Source organism: Ctenopharyngodon idella, chromosome 6 (genome assembly GCF_019924925.1).
Source record: "Ctenopharyngodon idella isolate HZGC_01 chromosome 6, HZGC01, whole genome shotgun sequence".
Classification (NCBI taxonomy): domain Eukaryota; kingdom Metazoa; phylum Chordata; class Actinopteri; order Cypriniformes; family Xenocyprididae; genus Ctenopharyngodon; species Ctenopharyngodon idella.
This window is the reverse complement of record NC_067225.1, coordinates 200,044-219,731: the sequence shown is the minus strand read 5'-3', so window position 1 is coordinate 219,731 and position 19,688 is coordinate 200,044. Positions and strand designations below refer to the sequence as shown.

Here is a 19,688-nt window from a genome sequence, read left to right as displayed (position 1 = left end):
CTATTCATTTTTAATATCGGCCTGAACATTTAAATGGTGGCCGTCATAAAACAGTTTTATACATTCAGTAGTTGAAGCACATGTTAAGTACATGAATATGCAATGGCCTATAGTCACAGTGAATATATATCAAAATGCTCCTCTCTAAGTTCAGTTTTGTAGCTGACTAACAGGTTTTTTGACATTGAACGGCTTTTCTAAGGTAAATGTTACGGTAAATGTGACATTTTTACAAGCTATTTTATTGCCGCTTTTCCGCGGTTGAAACAATGATTGATCGATTAACGTTACATATGACATGATACGGATTTCAGTAAGTTGTACTGGATCTTTCAACATACCTTCGATATTCATTCATCCTACATCCATTCATGTTTATTTCATGTTGTAAAGCGGAAGAGATGATCAGTTCACGTGCGTTCTGCCTCTGTTTGAACTGAAGCGCTACAGCGATGTGTCAGTCACACCACAGAGCACCAAAAAAGATCACGACAGCTCAAGAGGCGTTCATGGTCTCACTCCAGTCTATGGGAAAGTAGCCCATTTTCAATTTATTGTGCCTGCAAACTCACCCTGACACCCCGGGAAAAAAAAAACTCTTTGGATCTACACGATTCACATAAATGACATATTTTGATTAAGAATTTTGCCGAAAAGCGACTAGTTTGCAGGTATGATACATGTATGTGTTGAGCACGTCAAAGCAAGGGCCAATCAGATGCATTTAAGTTAGTCAGAATCCACTCAACAAAGCATAAAATGTCAGATCTTTTGTTCAGCGTGATTGCTGCATGGATGCTCACTAAACCTTTTATTATAACCAACAAAGTATAAACAATGCCACTAAGAGATTCATTGCACAGCGTAGACAGACAGGTTCATTGATTATAAAGGTTTTTGCAAGAGTGTAGCTTTGTGTACCCTTGTGTTGTAATTGACAGCTTTAGTGATTATAATGGCAGCGACCTTTGCTCGCTTTCTGTATATAATATATATTTTTCATACTGCTAACTACACATTGCAAAGTTTCTGGATTGACAACCATATTTAAATGCATGATTATATCCGATAGACCGTGATAACCACAGCAATGGACGGGGAAAAAAACAATCTGATACTGTATGTCAAATGAGCTGTGTATTTAAGTCCCCATAAAATCAAAATTAAAGTTTTTTGGCTTTTAGTGTATGTTCGCCTTACCGTTAAGCTAGTGTGCTCCAAAACAATGACAAAATTTGCATTTAGAAGATATAAGCATTCAAAAGTCTCTCACTTCCGCCAATATGGATCAATGATTTTGATGCACTTCAGATTATCATCAGATTTTCAGATTTTTATTTACTATTTTCTACATGCTGAATGGCACAGTGCACTATATAGAGGATAGAGAATGATTCAGACAATGTAAATATGCTTTCCACTGGGGCGACTGAAGTCTGGTTTCACAGTCACAGTCACGACAGCCCAGAGCAGATCATATGCACGAGTCGGCACATACTAAAAAACGTATCGGACTAGAGTGGTTAGAGATTGGGAGGAAACTGCAGGTTTACCAAGTTCAATGGCTTTGGCCGAGCTGCGATATAACACTATTGTATATAGTGTTACACTATAAGGTGTAACTCTAGCTGTAAAATGGTCCCAAACATAATTTTGGCACGCTCGCTTCATTTTTCTTCATGTCTGCTTTACATATTTTGCGGTTGAGCAGCACGCACACGCATGAACCTGCTTAATTGACGGTCAATAATTTTTATCGATTAAATGTATCATCAACAATTAATCAATCATTGATTAATCATTAACATCCCTAATTTCAACATTTACTCATACATTATTAAAATTATTAAAAAAAATATATATTAAAGTTGTATTTGTTAAAGCTGCAGTCCATAAGTTTTGCCTCTTTGTCACCTGTTTGAACCCTGCAATTGCAGTTATTTGCGGAATTATCTTTACGTGGGTTGTGCATTGACATGGCTCATCAGCGCGAATGAATCTAATGTTTGCTGTCAGTCACCGCACTGGTATGGGTACTGTACTTCGGAATCACAGATTCTACGTCTTGGAAGTATGACCAAAATAAGAATTTTCACCGGAAAATGTCATCTGAACAAGTAAGTAACATGTCTGCCACTTATGTTCTGACCAACTGAGAAAAAAAGCATTACAATAAATCGCGCTGCCAAAGGTGATTAAATCTAGCGATCACTTAGCTCGGATCACATCAAATCGTACAAATTATTATTATTGTTATACTTTTTTCTCAAATGTTAATGTTAACAACATCAGCATTGCCTATGTTGGGCACATTACTTTTAAAAAGTAGTTACTAGTTACTTCTCACAAATAGTAACTGAGTTAGTAACTGAGTTACATCATTATAAAAGTAACTAATTACCAGGGAAAGTAACTATTGCATTATTTTTTTTTTTTTTTTTTTTATTTTATTTAAATATGTCAAATAACATATTAAATATAAGTGTAAAAATAAATTATGCTTGATCCGACTCGTGACTCATAATCCGCTTTTGCTCACGACATGAAATTTCTCTGTACTGTACTACGTGTTGGTAGCCATTAAAGAAAACGTAGTTTCATATTTATGTTTAAATATATGTTATGTTTTAATTTCATCTATTTGATTATGAAAAGTGAACAGCATAAATAAGATGTGAATACATCATAAGATGTGCAATATATCGGGAAACATTGAGTGGGTCAGACATGATTTTTGACCACTTCATTAAGTTTTGTTTTATAGAAAGCCTTTCTTTAAAGTAGATTTCGTTTTGTAAAAAATGTATCTTAATTTTAATCAATGTTTCATCAACCAATTGCCTGGATTTAATAAATAAAAAGCAAATATAGCAGACAATTTAATCATGACATGGAGGCACGGGCGATCACTTGCACGTGAACTGGAGCGCGTCTTATAGCTAAATGAACCGAAACTCAGCGTATAGGCTGCTTGCCTCATAGACATGAGCATATATATCTATAGAAAGCTTGAAATGTCTACTTTTAAACGAAATAATTCAAAACGAAAAGAAGTAGTCTACTTTCTGATTATGTAATCCGAATGAAATGCGCATTCTCTATTCTCTTCAGCCTATGCGGAGATGATGAGAGTCAGCAATGTCAACTTCATCTTTGCAGCCAACACTGATTCAGAAAACATTACTTTATTAATAAACAATTAAAATGTCTCCTTACTGTTTTTGTCACATTCATAATCATTACTTTTGCCGGTTCTTTATGGCAAGCTTTATGCGTGCGCTTAAGTGCTATATAGCCTATATTACGTAAACGCTCATTATTATGGTTTATTCTCTCCAGTATAGAAGAAATGACATTAATATAAATGTGATTAGTCAATTATGGCTTAAATGAACAACTACTAGTCGACTAGAAAAAAACGTATTTCACATATTTTCGATCCAGCATGTCACAAAGGGTATTCTGGATTAAGCTCGCGCTCCACTCTCATGCTCTGACACAGACACAGACACAGCATCGTACATTATTATCAGTTTAAAATTATATTTGTGTATGACTAACCTGTACTATTTCTTTACAACAAGACGTTTTGCAGGTCTATCACCTCTAGTCACACACCAATCATCATCAGTTAGCCTATGTGTCCCACCCCAACACACACACCAGAGAAAAAACTTTGCAGGTCCTATGGCTGAGAGAGAGCCTACTCGGATGAAAACCGCTTCAGTGACCTCAATAGTAACGCCGCATTTTTTTTTTTTTGTCAGTAACGGTAACGGCGTTGTAACGGCAGAAAAAGTAATTTGTTTGATTATTCGTTACTGAAAAAAGTAACGCCATTTATTTATAACGCCATTATTCCCATCACTGGTATTAGTATTACCTGTAGATTTCAATTTCTGTAGCCACTCCGCAGTCCATAGTCTTTTGCTTTTGACTACAGGTGAATCTCCACTTGTCACTGATGATTGTCATTTGGACCTTTTTGTATTACAATCCGCCATCAAAATGATCATTTTAATTATTCCAGCTGCTGTGAAAAAAGGCTATAAACGATCTGCTACCAGCAGCATCCTCACATGCCATATAGCATACTAGCTAGGACTCCTCCTTTATGTAAACAGACATGACGTAATGAAGCAAAGACTAACGGCTGCATGCTCGAATTTCCCGTGGAAACCTACCAGTACCGATTTTATTATAAAACATTATTACAAGCCTACCGTTGTGAATCGGGCTAAGGTAAGGAGATAGTTTTGAACACTGGCTGGTTATGTACTTGCTCAAAAATTGATTTTGGATCATTTTTAACCAAAAAAAAAAAAATTACAGACTGTAGCTTTAACATTAGTTAAAGGGCTAGTTCACCCAAAAAATTAAATTCTGTCATTAAGTACTCACCCTCATGTTGTTCCAAACCCGCAAGACCTTTGTGTATCCTCGGAACACAAATTATGATATTTTTGATGAAATCCGAGGGTTTTTTTTATCTCCCATAGAAAGCAACGAAATTACCACATTCAAGGTCCAGAGAAGTAGTAAAGACATTAATAAAATAGTCAACGTGACTACAGTGGTTCAACCTTAATGTTATGAAGCGACAAAAATACTTTTTGTGTGCAAAAACAAAACAAAAATAACGACTTTATTCAACAATTTTTCCTCTTCCCTGTCAGTCTTCTATGCAGTTAACACAGTGAATGCAGTGCAGAGATTCCGTTTTTACGTCCGAACGCCGGCTCAGTATTGGCCGAAGTGGTTCACGTGAGCACCACAATGCATACATGTGATGCTGACACAGGAGCCGGCCAATACTGAGCCGGCGTTTGGACGTAAACACAGAAGCTCTGCACTGCAATAAAGTCATAATTTTCTTTTGTTTTTGCACACAAAAAGTATTCTTGTCACTTCATAACATTAAGGTTGAACCACTATCTTAATTTGTGCTCCGAAGATGAAAGAAGGTCTTGCGGGTTTGGAACGACATGAGAGTGACAGAAATTTCATTTTTGGGTGAACTAACCCTTTAATGCACTGTGAGCTAACATGAACGGAAACATTAGTAAATACTGTAACAAGATTAATAATACAGTAACAAATGTATTGCTCATTGTTAGTTCATGTATTAATATATTAATATATTAACTAATGTTAACAAATGAGACCTTATTGTAAAGTGTTACCAAATAAATAGACCTGCCATTCATTTTATGACTAACTTTCAAATCAAATCACTCAGTGACTTAATACATTTAAATTTATAGATTTTTTAAAATATAAAGTAGTTTTAAGCACTTAGTTTTATGATCTGTCCTGACAGGGATTATTTTTTTAATTCACGAATAAATAGGATAAGTTAATATTACAAACAGTTTCTTTGCATTTATTTTGTATTTATTGTCAGTACTGGGCTTTGTACTGTGTGTGGATGACTGTATTTGTATTTGTCTGCCACCACCTAAGACCATTTCGGGACCCAGCAAAAACGTTGTTATTGTAAGTGAATTTATTGATTAAATGTAAGAATTTGACATAGAAGCATATTTCCCCTAAAGATAAAATGCCCATGAAAATCATTATAAGGGGGGCAAATATGTCAAGTAGCCTTTATTTATATAGCGCTTTTTACAACACAGATTGTTTCAAAGCAGCTTTACAGTAATAACAGGAAAAATTATGCAACAAAGTTTGTTTCAACTTTACAGCAGCTCTAGAAAAAAAGTTCATTCAGTGTTGATTCAGTTCAACACTGTGATGATAATGATTTTGTTAATTTAGTTCATATATCTATACAGCTGCTCTGGAGAAAACATTGATGTCATCATCCAGCACAGTTCAGTTCTCATACAATAGTGTTAATCTGATACCAGTATCGGTGTCGGGCCCGATACTGCGCTTGTGTACTCGTACTCATAAATATGCTCCGATACCAACAACCAATACCACACAGCGTGTACAGTACAGTGCTTGTGACACCAAAGAAACATGACAACCGAGCAAACAGAGAGCAGAACGGATATATCAAAGAACGATGTCTGTGAAGTAAATGTATCAAATTAATAGAACGTTAAATTAAATATTTACGCCTATATAGCTGTTGTGTGTGGGCCGATAAGTGAAACGTGGAGTAGATTGTGCGCGCAGAGGCACAGACGCAGAAGCTTGTCAAGCGCACATTCATTTTTCACAGATGTCACTGGAAAGTTTGTACATAGTTTGGTCGGATATGTCAGTAGCAAATAAAGTACACATACATTTGGATTAAAACTAAATCATATATGTAAGTAAAAAATTCAGCTGTTACATGATTTATGTATAACAAGTAGTTCTCTACATTATCACAGGACAAGAAGTTTACTGTGCATAAACATACGAAGTGTACGCCCAGAAAGGACAGGACAGTCTAGACAGCGCTTAAATACTGAATTGAATTTCGTGTTTTGCACCATTTCTGTCAAACTAAAATTGAAAGTGAGATAAGGCTTTGTGTTCCTTATCAAATCACAAAAGAACCTTTGCGCTGCTCAAAGAGAAGTGAGCACTTGATCAGCGCCACGTCTCAGTAAATGAATACAGTGAACTCCATCTCTGCATGTGCTCAGTTTAGCTTGCATTTGGAAACGTAGCTGTCACCAGTTACGCATTATTTTCACATTTGCATAGTTGACGATTACAGCATTTCACTAGATTTCTGAGACACGTTTGGTTTGTAAACTTCTTTTCCGCCAAAATAAAAGCTAGACTGAAGTTTCCGTCCAAATAAAAGCTGACATGTTTATCTCTTTTAAATATAGAAAAACTAATTATGAAAGTTTCATTTATTTTTCAGTGCATTTGTTTTATAATATATGGCTATTACTGTCACAGGAATAATAATGGAGGGGGGGGGGGGGGGGGGGGGGGGGGTGCCCCTAGAGGGACCAAGGTCCACCCACCACATTTACACAAAGTCCTGTGGGAAACACTTAAATATTCATCTATATTTAATTAATACAGACTATGGAGTTATTTTACATTTGATTACTTTATTCAGATTATTTACCTGAAAAAAGTGATAGACCTACCTGAAAACCATTGTTTATTTCATTTGTATTTTTGTTCTATTGAGCCCTGCTGAAGCAGCTCTAAATATGCCCTGTGCTATTAAATGAAATATAAAATTTGATAAAACAATAGAATGAACAGTGAAAGTAACAAAAGCTTGTACAATGCATTTTAACAGGCATAATTAAGCATGAAACAACTGAAGGAAATATATATTTGCTAAACAAATTAAACCAATGAAAATGATTCATATTCATTTGTTTGCTCACTGTAATATATTTAAAAATTACAAATGCAATAAAAACACTAGTATCGGTATCGGCGAGTACCAAAAATGAAAATATCAGTATGTTCATGTTAGTTTCTAGTACTAGTTCTAGAAAAATTAGTATCGGTGAATCCCTATTCATCGGTGAATCCCTATTTTTTGCATCCATATTTTGACCACAAAGCAGTTGGCTTCGAAGCAGCCATTTCAAATTCAACCCGCAATTCAAATCTCTAACGGTCATCTGCCAGATGCGGACGGGTGCAAAGGAAAAGGTAAGCATTATACAGTATCTCACAGAAGTGAGTGTACCCCTCACATTTTTGTAAATATTTTATTATATCTTTTCATGTGACAACACTGAAGAAATGACACTTTGCTACAATGTAAAGTAGTGAGTGTACAGCTTGTATAACAGTGTAAATTTGCTGTCCCCTCAAAATAACTCAACACACAGCCATTAATGTCTAAACCGCTGGCCACTAAAGTGAGTACACCCCTAAGTGAAAATGTCCAAATTGGGCCCAAAGTGTCAATATTTTGTGTGGCCACCATTATTTTCCAGCACTGCCTTAACCCTCTTGGGCATGGAGTTCACCAGAGCTTCACAGGTTGCCACTGGAGTCCTCTTCCACTTCTCCATGACGACGTCACGGAGCTGGTGGATGTTAGAGACCTTGCGCTCCTCGACCTTCCATTTGAGGATGCCCCACAGATGCTCAATAGGGTTTAGGTCTGGAGACATGCTTGGCCAGTCCATCACCTTTACCCTCAGCTTCTTTAGCAAGGCAGTGGTCGTCTTGGAGGTGTGTTTGGGGTCGTTATCATGTTGGAATACTGCCCTGCGGCCCAGTCTCTCTGAAGGGAAGGGATCATGCTCTGTTGCCATTCATGGTTCCCTCAATGAACTGTAGTTCCCCAGTGCCGGCAGCACTCATGCAGCCCCAGACCATGACACTCCCACCACCATGCTTGACTGTAGGCAAGACACACTTGTCTTTGCACTCCTCACCTGGTTGCCGCCACACACGCTCGACACCATCTGAACCAAATAAGTTTATCTTGGTCTCATCAGACCTCAGGACATGGTTCCTTATTCTGTTTGTCTTCAGCAAACTGTTTGCGGGCTTTCTTGTGGATCATCTTTAGAAGAGGCTTCCTTCTGGGATGACAGCCATGCAGACCAATTTGATGCGTGCGGCGTATGGTCTGAGCACTGACAGGCTGACCCCCCACCCCTTCAACCTCTGCAGCAATGCTGGCAAACACAACCTCTGGATATGACGCTGAGCACGTGCACTCAACTTCTTTGGTCAACCATGGCGAGGCCTGTTCTGAGTGGAACCTGTCCTGTTAAACCGCTGTATGATCTTGACCACCGTGCTGCAGCTCAGTTTCAGGGTCTTGGCCATCTTCTTATAGCCTATGCCATCTTTATGTAGAGCAACAATTCTTTTTTTCAGATCCTCAGAGAGTTCTTTGCCATGAGGTGCCATATTGAACTTCCAGTGACCAGTATGAGAGAGTGAGAGGGATAACAGCAAATTTAACACACCTGCTCCCCATTCACACCTGAGACCTTGTAACACTAACGAGTCACATGACACCGGGTAGAGAAAATGGCTAATTGGGCCCAATTTGGATATTTTCACTTAGGGGTGTACTCACTTTTGTGGCCAGCGGTTTAGACATTAATGGCTGTGTGTTGAGTTATTTTGAGGGGACAGCAAATTTACACCGTTATGCAAGCTGTACACTCACTCCTTTACATTGTAGCAAAGTGTAATTTCTTCAGTGTTGTCACATGAAAAGATATAATAAAATATTTACAAAAATGTGAGGGGTGTACTCACTTCTGTGAGATACTGTAAATGTATTTTTATTCGTTGTTTTGCCAGACAAATGTTTAATTTTACTAAAGATATATATTGTTACTTGTTATGAAGTTTTTGATTGACCCTTGAATTCTATAATTCCTTTTTGGTTATTTTGCACGTAAGGCAGCCATACTGTCTGAGATAAATTTATATCGATCTCTTTTAATTATTTAAGTTTCTCACTTAATAATTAAAACACGTAATATCACAATAATATATTTCATATTTTCTAAGCCTTATCTGGTGTTCTTGGCGCTCACGCTGGCCTGTGAAAGGCCGTGTAAAAATATAATTCACGAAATACTAAATTTCAGTCTGGTGTAACATATGTTCACCACTGGGGCCAAAATGAGCATTGTAAAGTTATATTTTTATTTATAAATGTTTTTATATTTGAATTGCGTTTCAGGGCAGAGAATCATGACAGATGTTGTGACAACCTGGACAGAGGTCAGTTCCATTTCCACCTGCCAGACTCTCTATTAACACTGACCCAACTAAATCCAAACTGTTTGTCATTACTTAATTATCCTCTGTATTTTGAGTTGTTTCTTTTATATTCATGATTTTCGCACAAACACACTGTCTGTGAGTTTCTTCGGAATTATAAATGGAAATTACATTAAAATAAACATGTTTAATTTAATGCATCCTGAGAGTGTTTATTTTGTCCAGAAACAGTATAAATGATGTCCAAATGAGACCTTATAAGACGTTGAAAATATGTCCACAATGACCACATTTAAACTAGTTTTTAACCTTGTATGGAAGTTCCATGAACGTCTATATCGGATGTTCAGAAGACGTCATAAAAAGACGTCATAAAAACTTTCATTCTGGCACCTCAGTGGACGTCTTTTGAACGTTCACTATTTATGTCACTTGGACGTCAATAGTGAACGCTAAAAAGAAGTCTAAAAAAGACGTCTCAAAAATGTTAATTCTGGCTCCTCAGTGTCTTTTGAACGTTCGAACGTGTCTTTGCTTAGTGAGTAGGGGTGCATCAAAGATCGCAAGGGGATGGGGGGGGGGGGGGGGGGGGGGGGGTTATGCAGGGGTGTTATGTAACATATGGCAAGCCCTAAAGAAACAAATTCACACATTCACAAGTAAAATCACTGTATGAATTGCACTGTCATTCAATCTATTTTAACAGTTTATGTTTGTATGTTCTTTTGTTCCCACTCAACAGTTTATTATTTGTGATTGCATTTCTTACCCAGCAACTTGTCTCTCGTCTCTATGGATCACACAAATTTCTGTTGATTTTTTAGCTTCCTCTTCCTCCTCTCTCTCTTCTTTTTCCTCTACCTCTCTGTGTCTGCCTGGCTGGGTGCAGAACAGGATCCGTCTTGGAACTGTGAATTCCACCTGTGCCCAGAGAAGATAGACAACACATCAATAAATCTGGTTGCAAGACTGAACCATAACAAATGAGCAATTATAAATTAGAAGACAGCTTTTCTGGATAAAATACACTTAATCAAGGTAAGATTATATTAAAAGCATCAACCTCTAAAATCAATCCAACCTGGAAATGATTGACATGTACACTCAATTTTAAAGGGCAACACACCAACTGAAAACAGAAGTATTGAGAGAAAAAAAAAAAAAAAAAAAACACACAACATGCAGTCCTAACACTAGCAGAAACTTATCTGATATGTTTATATTACAGGAGGACAATGCTGTTTTAATACTCCTTAAGTAAATAGTGCTGTGTAGCCCACCTTTCCCTGATCCTCAGATTCTTCTGAATGGACTCCCCTCTGACAGAATTCAAACTTCTCAGTCTCCACTACAGAAAAACACAAAATTAGCGCTTCCATTTAAGCATTTTTAGAATTTTAACAACATACATGAAAGCACTGGATTGGAAAAAAAAAAAAAAAAAATCTATGGATGGATTGACTCATAAATAATTCATAATAAGCTCATGAAGATTACACAAGAACTAGAAAATGCCATTTAAAACTTTAGACTGATTACTGCATGACAATCTACAGAAAGCTGTCATAACATGTAATGTTATCTGCCCACATAACAGTTTCCAGAGAATGTGCCATAAATCTTTCAGTAATGTCTGGCAAAGAAATGTAAGGTAACCCAGGGGAATTACTGGAAACAGGAGTGTTCAACTCTTCATTGATCTGAACACACTCAGATGAGTAACCAATCTGCAAGACAGAGACGGAAAGTAGAATGATGAGAGATGGTGCCATTTTGCAAGTAGAATGCTGTTAAATGTGTGAAATTTTCTATTAATAATTTCAGTTTTTATGAAGCTCCTCTCTGGCCCTGTTTCCACCTGGTATTATCATGCATCTCAAATGCATGCCCTGTGACCACTTGTGATTTACATTTATGCATTTAGCAGGTGCTTTTATCCAAAACGACTTATAATAGAGGAACAAAAGGAATTCGTCACAGTTTTTATGCAGTAGCAGGTTTATTAGAACGCCAGATTAGGAAGCTAGAGCAGAGGATAAATGCAGAAATGCAATGATTATGGGGGGGTTTTCCTTGAAAATGAACATTCACATAACTTACTTGGATTTCTTTCTTTATTTTCTGATGTGTTTTGGTACAATTATTAGAATTAGGTGAGTAGGTGGACAACAACTTCTCATGTATGAAGCCACATTCGTGTAATGTAATATTTTCATTTTCTCTGCCACAGAGAGTTACAGCATTGCACTCAAGGCAGTGTGTCTTAAGGCAGTGTGTCTTAAAGCACTGCACTCAAGAGAGATCAGCTGGATAACAAAGAACTGATCTCTTTCTAAGCGATCGTGTCTCTTCAGAAAATTTTGTCAAACCGCCCAATTCATATGGATTAATTGTACATGGGATTAGTTTTTTTCTCTTTATAAACTTTTTTGAAGCATTAAAGTGGTAGCTGCGTGGACTATCAATGGAGGGACAGAAATCTCTCAGTTTTTATTAAAATATCTTCATTTGTGTTTCAAAGATGAACAAAAGTCTTATGGTTTTGGAACCACAAATTATGATTTTTGGGTGAACTAACCCTTTAACCCGTTTTCCTATATTGGGGTGAGGTCATAAATGGCTTAAACAAACTGATCGACACCCATTTTTGCCCATTACCGATTTCACCTGGCATGTAAACACGGTATCATGCATTCTGTCTGCTTATTGAAGTGTGCATGTCTGGCTATGTGACAGAAAAGTGTCCTTACTGAGGATTTAGTAAGTGCATCCAGCCATAGAGAGTGTTTCGTGGTAGGGAAATTATAAAAATCCTAATAATGTGTTCTCATCTCAGCAAAAGTAGAAGTGGTTATGAGAGATTTCTGTTTACACCAGTCAGTAAAAATGCATGAGGTGACCAGGTGTAAACAGGCCCTATGAGAGAGTCTGTACATGTTTCCTGTTCACATTTTGAAATACTCTGGAGTTATTAATGCTTTAACATCACAACTCGCATAACAAATGTAATGTTTAGATTCAGATACACAAATGATTACGATTTGACATTACTACTGGGAATAACCTGATTTTTAGTCTTTTAAACACAGTTTACCTGCTTTGTCGGTTTTTACTGGTTTGCATGTAAACCAGGACAACAGGTTAATTCAATAAGCTAGTTACCAGCATATTAGTGTGCATGTAAACATGCTTAATTCACCTAGTACAAACACCAACCAATCATGAAATCTTCCATTTCAAGTGGGCAATCAACAATTATCAATCATTTAGCTTTTGCTCATCATTGTCATTTACTATGATGAATACATTATAATGCAGTAGTTCTGCATGAATTCTAGAGCTGAATTAAGAATTTTAACCTTCTGACATGAGTTTTCTGGTTGTTGTATGGTCTGGTCTTCAGAAAACGTGGCCATGTCAGTGGAGGGAGAGGGTCTCTGGGTGGTTGTCTGGTAGGGAGGCTGGAGAGGAATGGTGGGCCAGAGAAATTCTCTCTGGAGGGTGGTCTGTGTGCTCACTGCGTCCTCTAAGGTTTCCACTTGAGGAAGGACAGCAGCCAACACTACACATTAGAAAAGGTTTCATAGTGTTAGCTCAACATCTGTTCATGGAAAAAAGGCTGAAATACAAATTAAATCAAGAGAAATGAGGATGTTAATGGTAGCAGATTTTTTTGCAAGTAAAAATTGGCATTGACGTGATGTATAAAAAATATAAAAATGTATATGCTTTATAAACATAAATGAGCAAGTGCTTCCGCCAGACTGCTTTCCGTATTCTTCAAAAAGCTTACGCTGTATGTCCTACACCTTCCCTGTTCACGAACGTGGCACCAGTTCAGCTTTTTTTTTTTTTTTTTTTTCAAAAAACGCAGAAAGAGAAATGAGACAATACAAAAGAGCACAAAAGCTTATTATTAGAATGAAGGTTTATGACTGGGCAAGTGCTTTAGGACCCGCGTTAATATTAGAAAAGCTTTCCAGCACTTGAGAGAGCTAAGCAGAAAGGCCTAAAAACAGACGTGGAGGCTGCTTTGAACCCGCTTTTCATGCGAGTAAAACTGGGTTTGAGTGTTATGATTGTCTGGAGCTGCTGTGCTGTTGCCGATTGTTGGCAAACTCTCGTTTGTATTTACTCTTGTGTACTGTATGTTCATTTTTTGTGCTTCCTTTTCGTTCGTTCATCATCTGCGCTTTATTTTTCGTGCAGCATTTTGTTGCGTGTCAGCTGTGATAAACACATCCACTCGCATTGCGTGTGTAACAGTGGCCAGATAGTGAGAGTTTTGCAGTTAAACTACTGCACACTGCACAGAATGAGGTGTTTAGCGTCATTGGTAGTGCATTCGCCTCACATGCCAGCAGCAATCGGGCCGGGGTTCAAGACCGACTCGGATAGGATTGGAGTGAGAGTTTTGGAGGTGGAGCAATGAAAGAGAGGGGTGGGTTTGTTTGGGTTGATTTCAAATATCAACAGTGTTCAGCAATGAATTTGAGAAATCGCATACAGCATCTTTAACTGACTTGATGCTATTCTCTGATTAAAAAGTGTTCCTTTAATTTTTTTGAGCAGTGTGTATATATATATATATATATATATATATATATATATATATTACTCTGGAGAGTAAACAAACAAAAAAAACTGCTAGCCAATGGCAATGGCAATTCTATTGCCAAGGTGTGTAGAGGGTTGTGTTTATACCGCAATTCAGACTTTTCTCACAATTGTAAAATAAACTCGCAATTGCGAGTTATAAAGTCCGAATTGAAAGATATGAACTCGCAATTGCAAGAAAAAAATGTGGGATAAAAATGTTATAGGTTTAAATGTTCTCTATATAAAATGTTATAGGTATAAATATATTTAATGCTGTAACTGTAGGGCTAATACATTATGCCACCTATAAACTGCATGTGTGAATATTATATAGGTCGGTTGTTTACATCAAATTCATGCTTTAATAGTAGGTTAATCGTCACAGGTTACATCAGTCTGTCTATTTAATGATTTACAACCATAAACTTCTGCTTCACTTTAAAAGGTGTCTTCGACGACAGTATTCTAACATAGCTGCAAGAGCGATGACGGGCCCAAGCCCCGGCGCCACCGCCACCCCGGAGGATTTAGGGAGACAGGCAATATGCATTTCAACTGGGTGAATGTAAAATATGAGACATGAGACTCTTCCCATTTTCCTTTTTTTGACATTACTTAAATCTCTCACCATGGCAACACTGTTCGAGATATCCAATATCCGTTTGCAATTTAACATCTTCAATATCTTAGCACCATGTTAAAAATGTTTGGTCTGAATCGAAGAAACCCTCTAAAGTTTGGAGTAGTAGTTTACAATCCAGAGCCTGATTTTTCAAAAAAATACACATTCAAACAAAAATGATGATATACTGATTAAGTTTGAAGCAAATCGGGTAAAAATAAGAAGGTGATTTCATTTTTAAAAGGGACACACTTCCTGCTGCCAGTTGGTGGTGCTATGACTTTGACTCACAATAGTCACATCCCTGTAATCGGCCTCCTACAACGAACACACAGTTGAAGTTTTATCAATCAATCAATTTTCCCTTTTATCACCATAAATTTGTTGCCTCGCCAGGGCCAAACCGTTTGAGATATCAAAAATCTGCTCGCAATTTAGCATTCTTAATGTCTTGGCTTCAAGTTGACCGAGTTCGGATTAATTGCCTAGGAGGAGTAGGGGAGAGCGGGGCACAACCTAACAATTTTTGACTTTCTCAGTTTGTGTAAATCTACTTAGGGTTCAGAGAATTTCTTTTGTTCCACATTAATTTCACACATGTCTGGTACAACTATGTGGCTTTGTTACATTAATACAGTGTATACTTTTTTCTTTATTTACCCCGAAAGAAGGGAAGTGAAATGTGACAACATGCCCCATAGGTGGGGCACATCGTAACATGTGATGGGGCACGTTGTAACATGACCATAGGACAGCTAAAAATTTTATCTGACTTAATTAAAAAAATATACATGACAAACTAAAATATTGTCTCAATAAAAAACAATAATTATTTTTTTCATATAAAATAATAGCATTTTTTTTTAGAAATTCAAATTTAAATAATTTTGTGGTTTGACAATGAACACTCTGCAAAACACAGCTATACAGCACTGGTCAAAACAATACACCCAAACAGATGAAGAAATATATTAGACATTCAGAAAAACACAGAGCTGAACAAAACATTCCTCTCCCTCCACTCACAGCTCTCACAGAAAATGAGATAAATAGACGAGACAGTACAAATGCTGAACATTTCTTGAAATAATATTTTCTGGATGTTCAGGTTCTTCCTCTCAGTCTTTATTCACTTTTTTTCCATAGTTCAGAAATTCATAAAAGTTAATTATGCCAGTTATATCGCAACTGTATATAATAGTATAGTTCTAATAGCAACAAACCCTATCTGCGCAACTGGAATTTAAACCTGGTTAGTGTCTTCTGATAGTTAGTGAAGCATTAAAGAACTACCCAAACTGCTAAACAAGAGATTTGTCTAATTTTAAATAAAAACAAAAAATATAGATGAAAAATTAGCTCAATTAAGAAATTTACTTTTGCTATTGTTAAATAAATGTTCAGTGATATCTTCCAAAGATTTTTGAATTTTGGTGCAATTTTTTCTCTATATATTGTCGATATGGCAACTAGTAAATACACTAAGTTTCTTCATGCTAGCGTGTGTGTAAGTATTTAAACCATGTGTGTTACAACTAACCCCGCGTTAGTTTGTGCCCCGCGCTCCCCTATATCAAATTCCAGAGCTTGCGTTTTTCAAACAACCCATAATAGCTGACTTCCTGTTGGGCTGGCATATAACTTAGAGCACGAAAGTTGTTCAGCCTGATGCGGTCTATATGTGTACCGAGTTCCATACTAATACATGCAAGTGTGTTTGATATATGGAAAAGTGTTCGGACCCTGTTCAAGGGGGCACTGTCGAGCCCCCCTACCATGCCCGGGCCCAAGCCCCGGAGCCATGAGGGCAGACACCCCCATTACATCAATAGTCCCCTTTCATCTGCCATAATGAAAAGCACAGGACCTCAAAACTCCACCTCCAAGAGAAGTTACACAAACAAAGAAATAGATGGACTAGTAGATCAGCCTGCAAAGACAATCACCATATCCATTTGTGCAAGGGAAGAATGATGACCTTTGCATGTCATTGAGCAAATTAATCCAATCACCATTTTCCCCATTGTTCACCCCCATCCCTTAGTCCTAAAACCTGAGGTGTGAACTAACTTCCACTCACCAAACAGGTTTGCCATGTGGCTTGGAGCCACAAAGGACACACAATTTACCAAATGGAGCAAATCTTCTCAATTTCTATTAACAGAACTGTATATACTTAATGAGTGCTGTTTGTGTACATGCAAAATATACAAACTTACCTAATAAGGTATACATGAATGCATAGGTAAAAGTTTAATATAACTCAATGATGTTTGGTCTTTATGTTTTCAGCACGATGCCTAGGTTAATCTGAAATTGGTTTGGAATGTGATTTATTAATAGGAAAAACCTTAAAGACATTGTTCTGAACATGAACTTTAAGCTATGCAAATGAACCTCATGCAAGAGAGGGGCCATCCAGTGGCCACTTCTGACAGCATTAGCCAATCAAAACACTGGCTCTGAAAGGTGCCAATTTGCATCTCCCCCCTTCTCGGGACAGATTAAAAAGCTTTTCTCTGAGACAGAGAATTGTCCCAGTTTCCGGGTTGCTGCAGTTTCCCGTTCTGGTTCCAGGCTCCAGTTCCTGTTCCAGTCCCGGTTCAAGGTTCCGGTCCCAAGATGTGCTAAGCTAAGTCCAACTCCACAGAATTGTGAAGATGCTCTCCCAAGACTGAAGCTCTAAAGAGAGAAACAAGGAAGTTCTGCAAGAAGTGAATTTGGGGAGTTTGAAAACTGCAACCGAGACAACGACGACAAGTTTGGCCCCCATCTTCAAAATATCTTTTGCACCAACTTCAAAATTCATATGCTTATAACTTTTGATCTGGTTGACTTATTTTCATGGGACTCACATTTTAAGACTCCTGAATCCTTGACGAGTCCAACGATACCAAACATGCTAGGTTTCGACTTACGGTTTGTGCGGCGTGGTGATTTAGCGCTTAAAAAACGATTGCGAATATCTTCGAAACCGTTTGTCCGATCGAAACTAAATGTCAAAGCCCAAATGTCAAAATTTTGATAGGAATTGGCAAAAAAAAATCAAAACAAAGTTGTTCATGGGTCATTTTTTATGAACTCCAAAACGAAATGAGATATTTGCACCAAATTTGACATACATGAATGGGGTCACCCTGAGGACACATAAAAAAATTGGTTGGATTGTGCCTCTTGGTGGCGCTATAATTGAACAAAACATGAAATTTCCATTAACTACAATACAGTATTATGATATAAAATGCTATATTATAGGAATGCATTGATGTACCATTACGAAACTCAGAATGTGCCATCGGCACCATGCTCTGAAGGCACACAATAGGTTTTGAGACAGCGCCTCCTTGTGGTCAAATGTTATAATAAAATTTTAAAAAATGCTAATAGATTTATATAAATGTGGCCTTTTTTAATTAGACTGATCTTAACTAATTCTGTGGGTCATGCTGAGAACATTGATGCCAATTTTGCCACAGTCAGCGAAACTTCCTGTGAGTCATTTTTATTTTCTTTAAAATCATACTTTTTCAAACTACTCTTAAACCGTTGCTCCAATTTTCACCAAAATCGAATCGTATCATCTTTAGACCATGCTGGTCAAATGTTTTGGATTTCGTGTTGATAGACGAAACCTTATTCATTTACCACAGCAACAAATTAGAGGCTTAATGCCAAAATGACTCTTGAGGCTGTATCTCTGCAATGCTTTTACATATTGACACCAAACTTTGCGAGTATCATTGTCACCTCACTCTGACCATACCTCATTAATTTAATCACAGTGCCACCTATTGGTCAAAAGTGATAAACCAGTAAATCTTTATTATTGACTGTATTTGTGATTTTTCAGCTCTTTTGCATAAAATGACCTTAACAGGTATTTAATTGCTCACTGATGCACTTGGTCTGATGCTCACAGCCGTGTTGGCTGGCTGGTTGTGCCTTATTTGTGCGTGGCCACATAATTGCTGCTTGCAGCTATATTTTACATTAGATTTTGTATAGCTGATATCAGTTAATAACAAATAATCTCTTGGTTTATTTGCTGAATTCAGAATAAGGTCTACCTCATTTCTTCTAGAGAAACTACAGTTTATCTTTCCATAAGATTAACTGCCATAATAAAATTAATTTATTACACTTGTGTCTTCCTTGTGTTGATGATACAGTAAGAGGCTCTACAGGTTAATGATATCTCACAAATCCTTCAGATTGGTCAGATGACGAACTTCCTCCAATTTATATAATTGTAATTCAGTCAACAATCTTCCATGATTGTTCTTTATTGTCAAGGTGAGACTCATTGGCTGGTGCCCCGTAATATTGGAAGAAATCATCTGACTCAATATTTATATTAATACAAAATATTAATATTAATATTTAAGACCATAAATAACTAAATTTGTGGTGCCCTCATGTGAGGCTAGTCCAAAATCATTACATTTGTTGGTGCCCTCGTGTAAGGCTAATTCAAAATCACTACAACTTTATCATAACTTCTCCATTCAACTTGGTTCATCAACCATAACTCCTTCCAGGACAGCCAGGAACCTTGGAGTGGTGATGGATGATCGTTTAAGCTTCACAGATCATATTGCTCCAATGGCCCAGTCCTGCAGATTTGCCTTGTACAACATTAGGAAGATTAGACCCTTCCTATCGGAGCATTCCACACAAATTCTTTTCTAAGCTCTTGTTCTATCCAGACTGGACTATTGTAATGCTCTTTTGGCAGACCTTCCAGCATGCACTGTCAAGCCTCTACAACTGATCCAGAATGCCGCAGCAAGCGAGGTATTTAATAAGCCAAAAAGAGCGCACGTCACAC

The 19,688-nt window shown here is 37.3% G+C and overlaps 1 protein-coding gene across 4 annotated transcripts in view; it reads right to left on the bottom strand.

Annotated features, from left to right (window-relative positions):
* Positions 1 to 19,688, bottom strand: part of LOC127513802 (centrosomal protein of 95 kDa-like) — a 221,996-nt gene that overhangs the window by 151,938 nt on the left and 50,370 nt on the right. For all 4 annotated transcript variants that reach the window (XM_051895858.1, XM_051895859.1, XM_051895861.1 and 1 more), the window contains 4 exons: positions 12,999 to 13,201; positions 11,309 to 11,366; positions 10,920 to 10,987; positions 10,409 to 10,560 (listed from right to left, as the gene is read on the bottom strand). In XM_051895858.1, the coding sequence (XP_051751818.1) occupies positions 10,409 to 10,560; positions 10,920 to 10,987; positions 11,309 to 11,366; positions 12,999 to 13,201 (481 nt within the window). The remainder of the gene's footprint in view (positions 1 to 10,408; positions 10,561 to 10,919; positions 10,988 to 11,308; positions 11,367 to 12,998; positions 13,202 to 19,688) is intronic.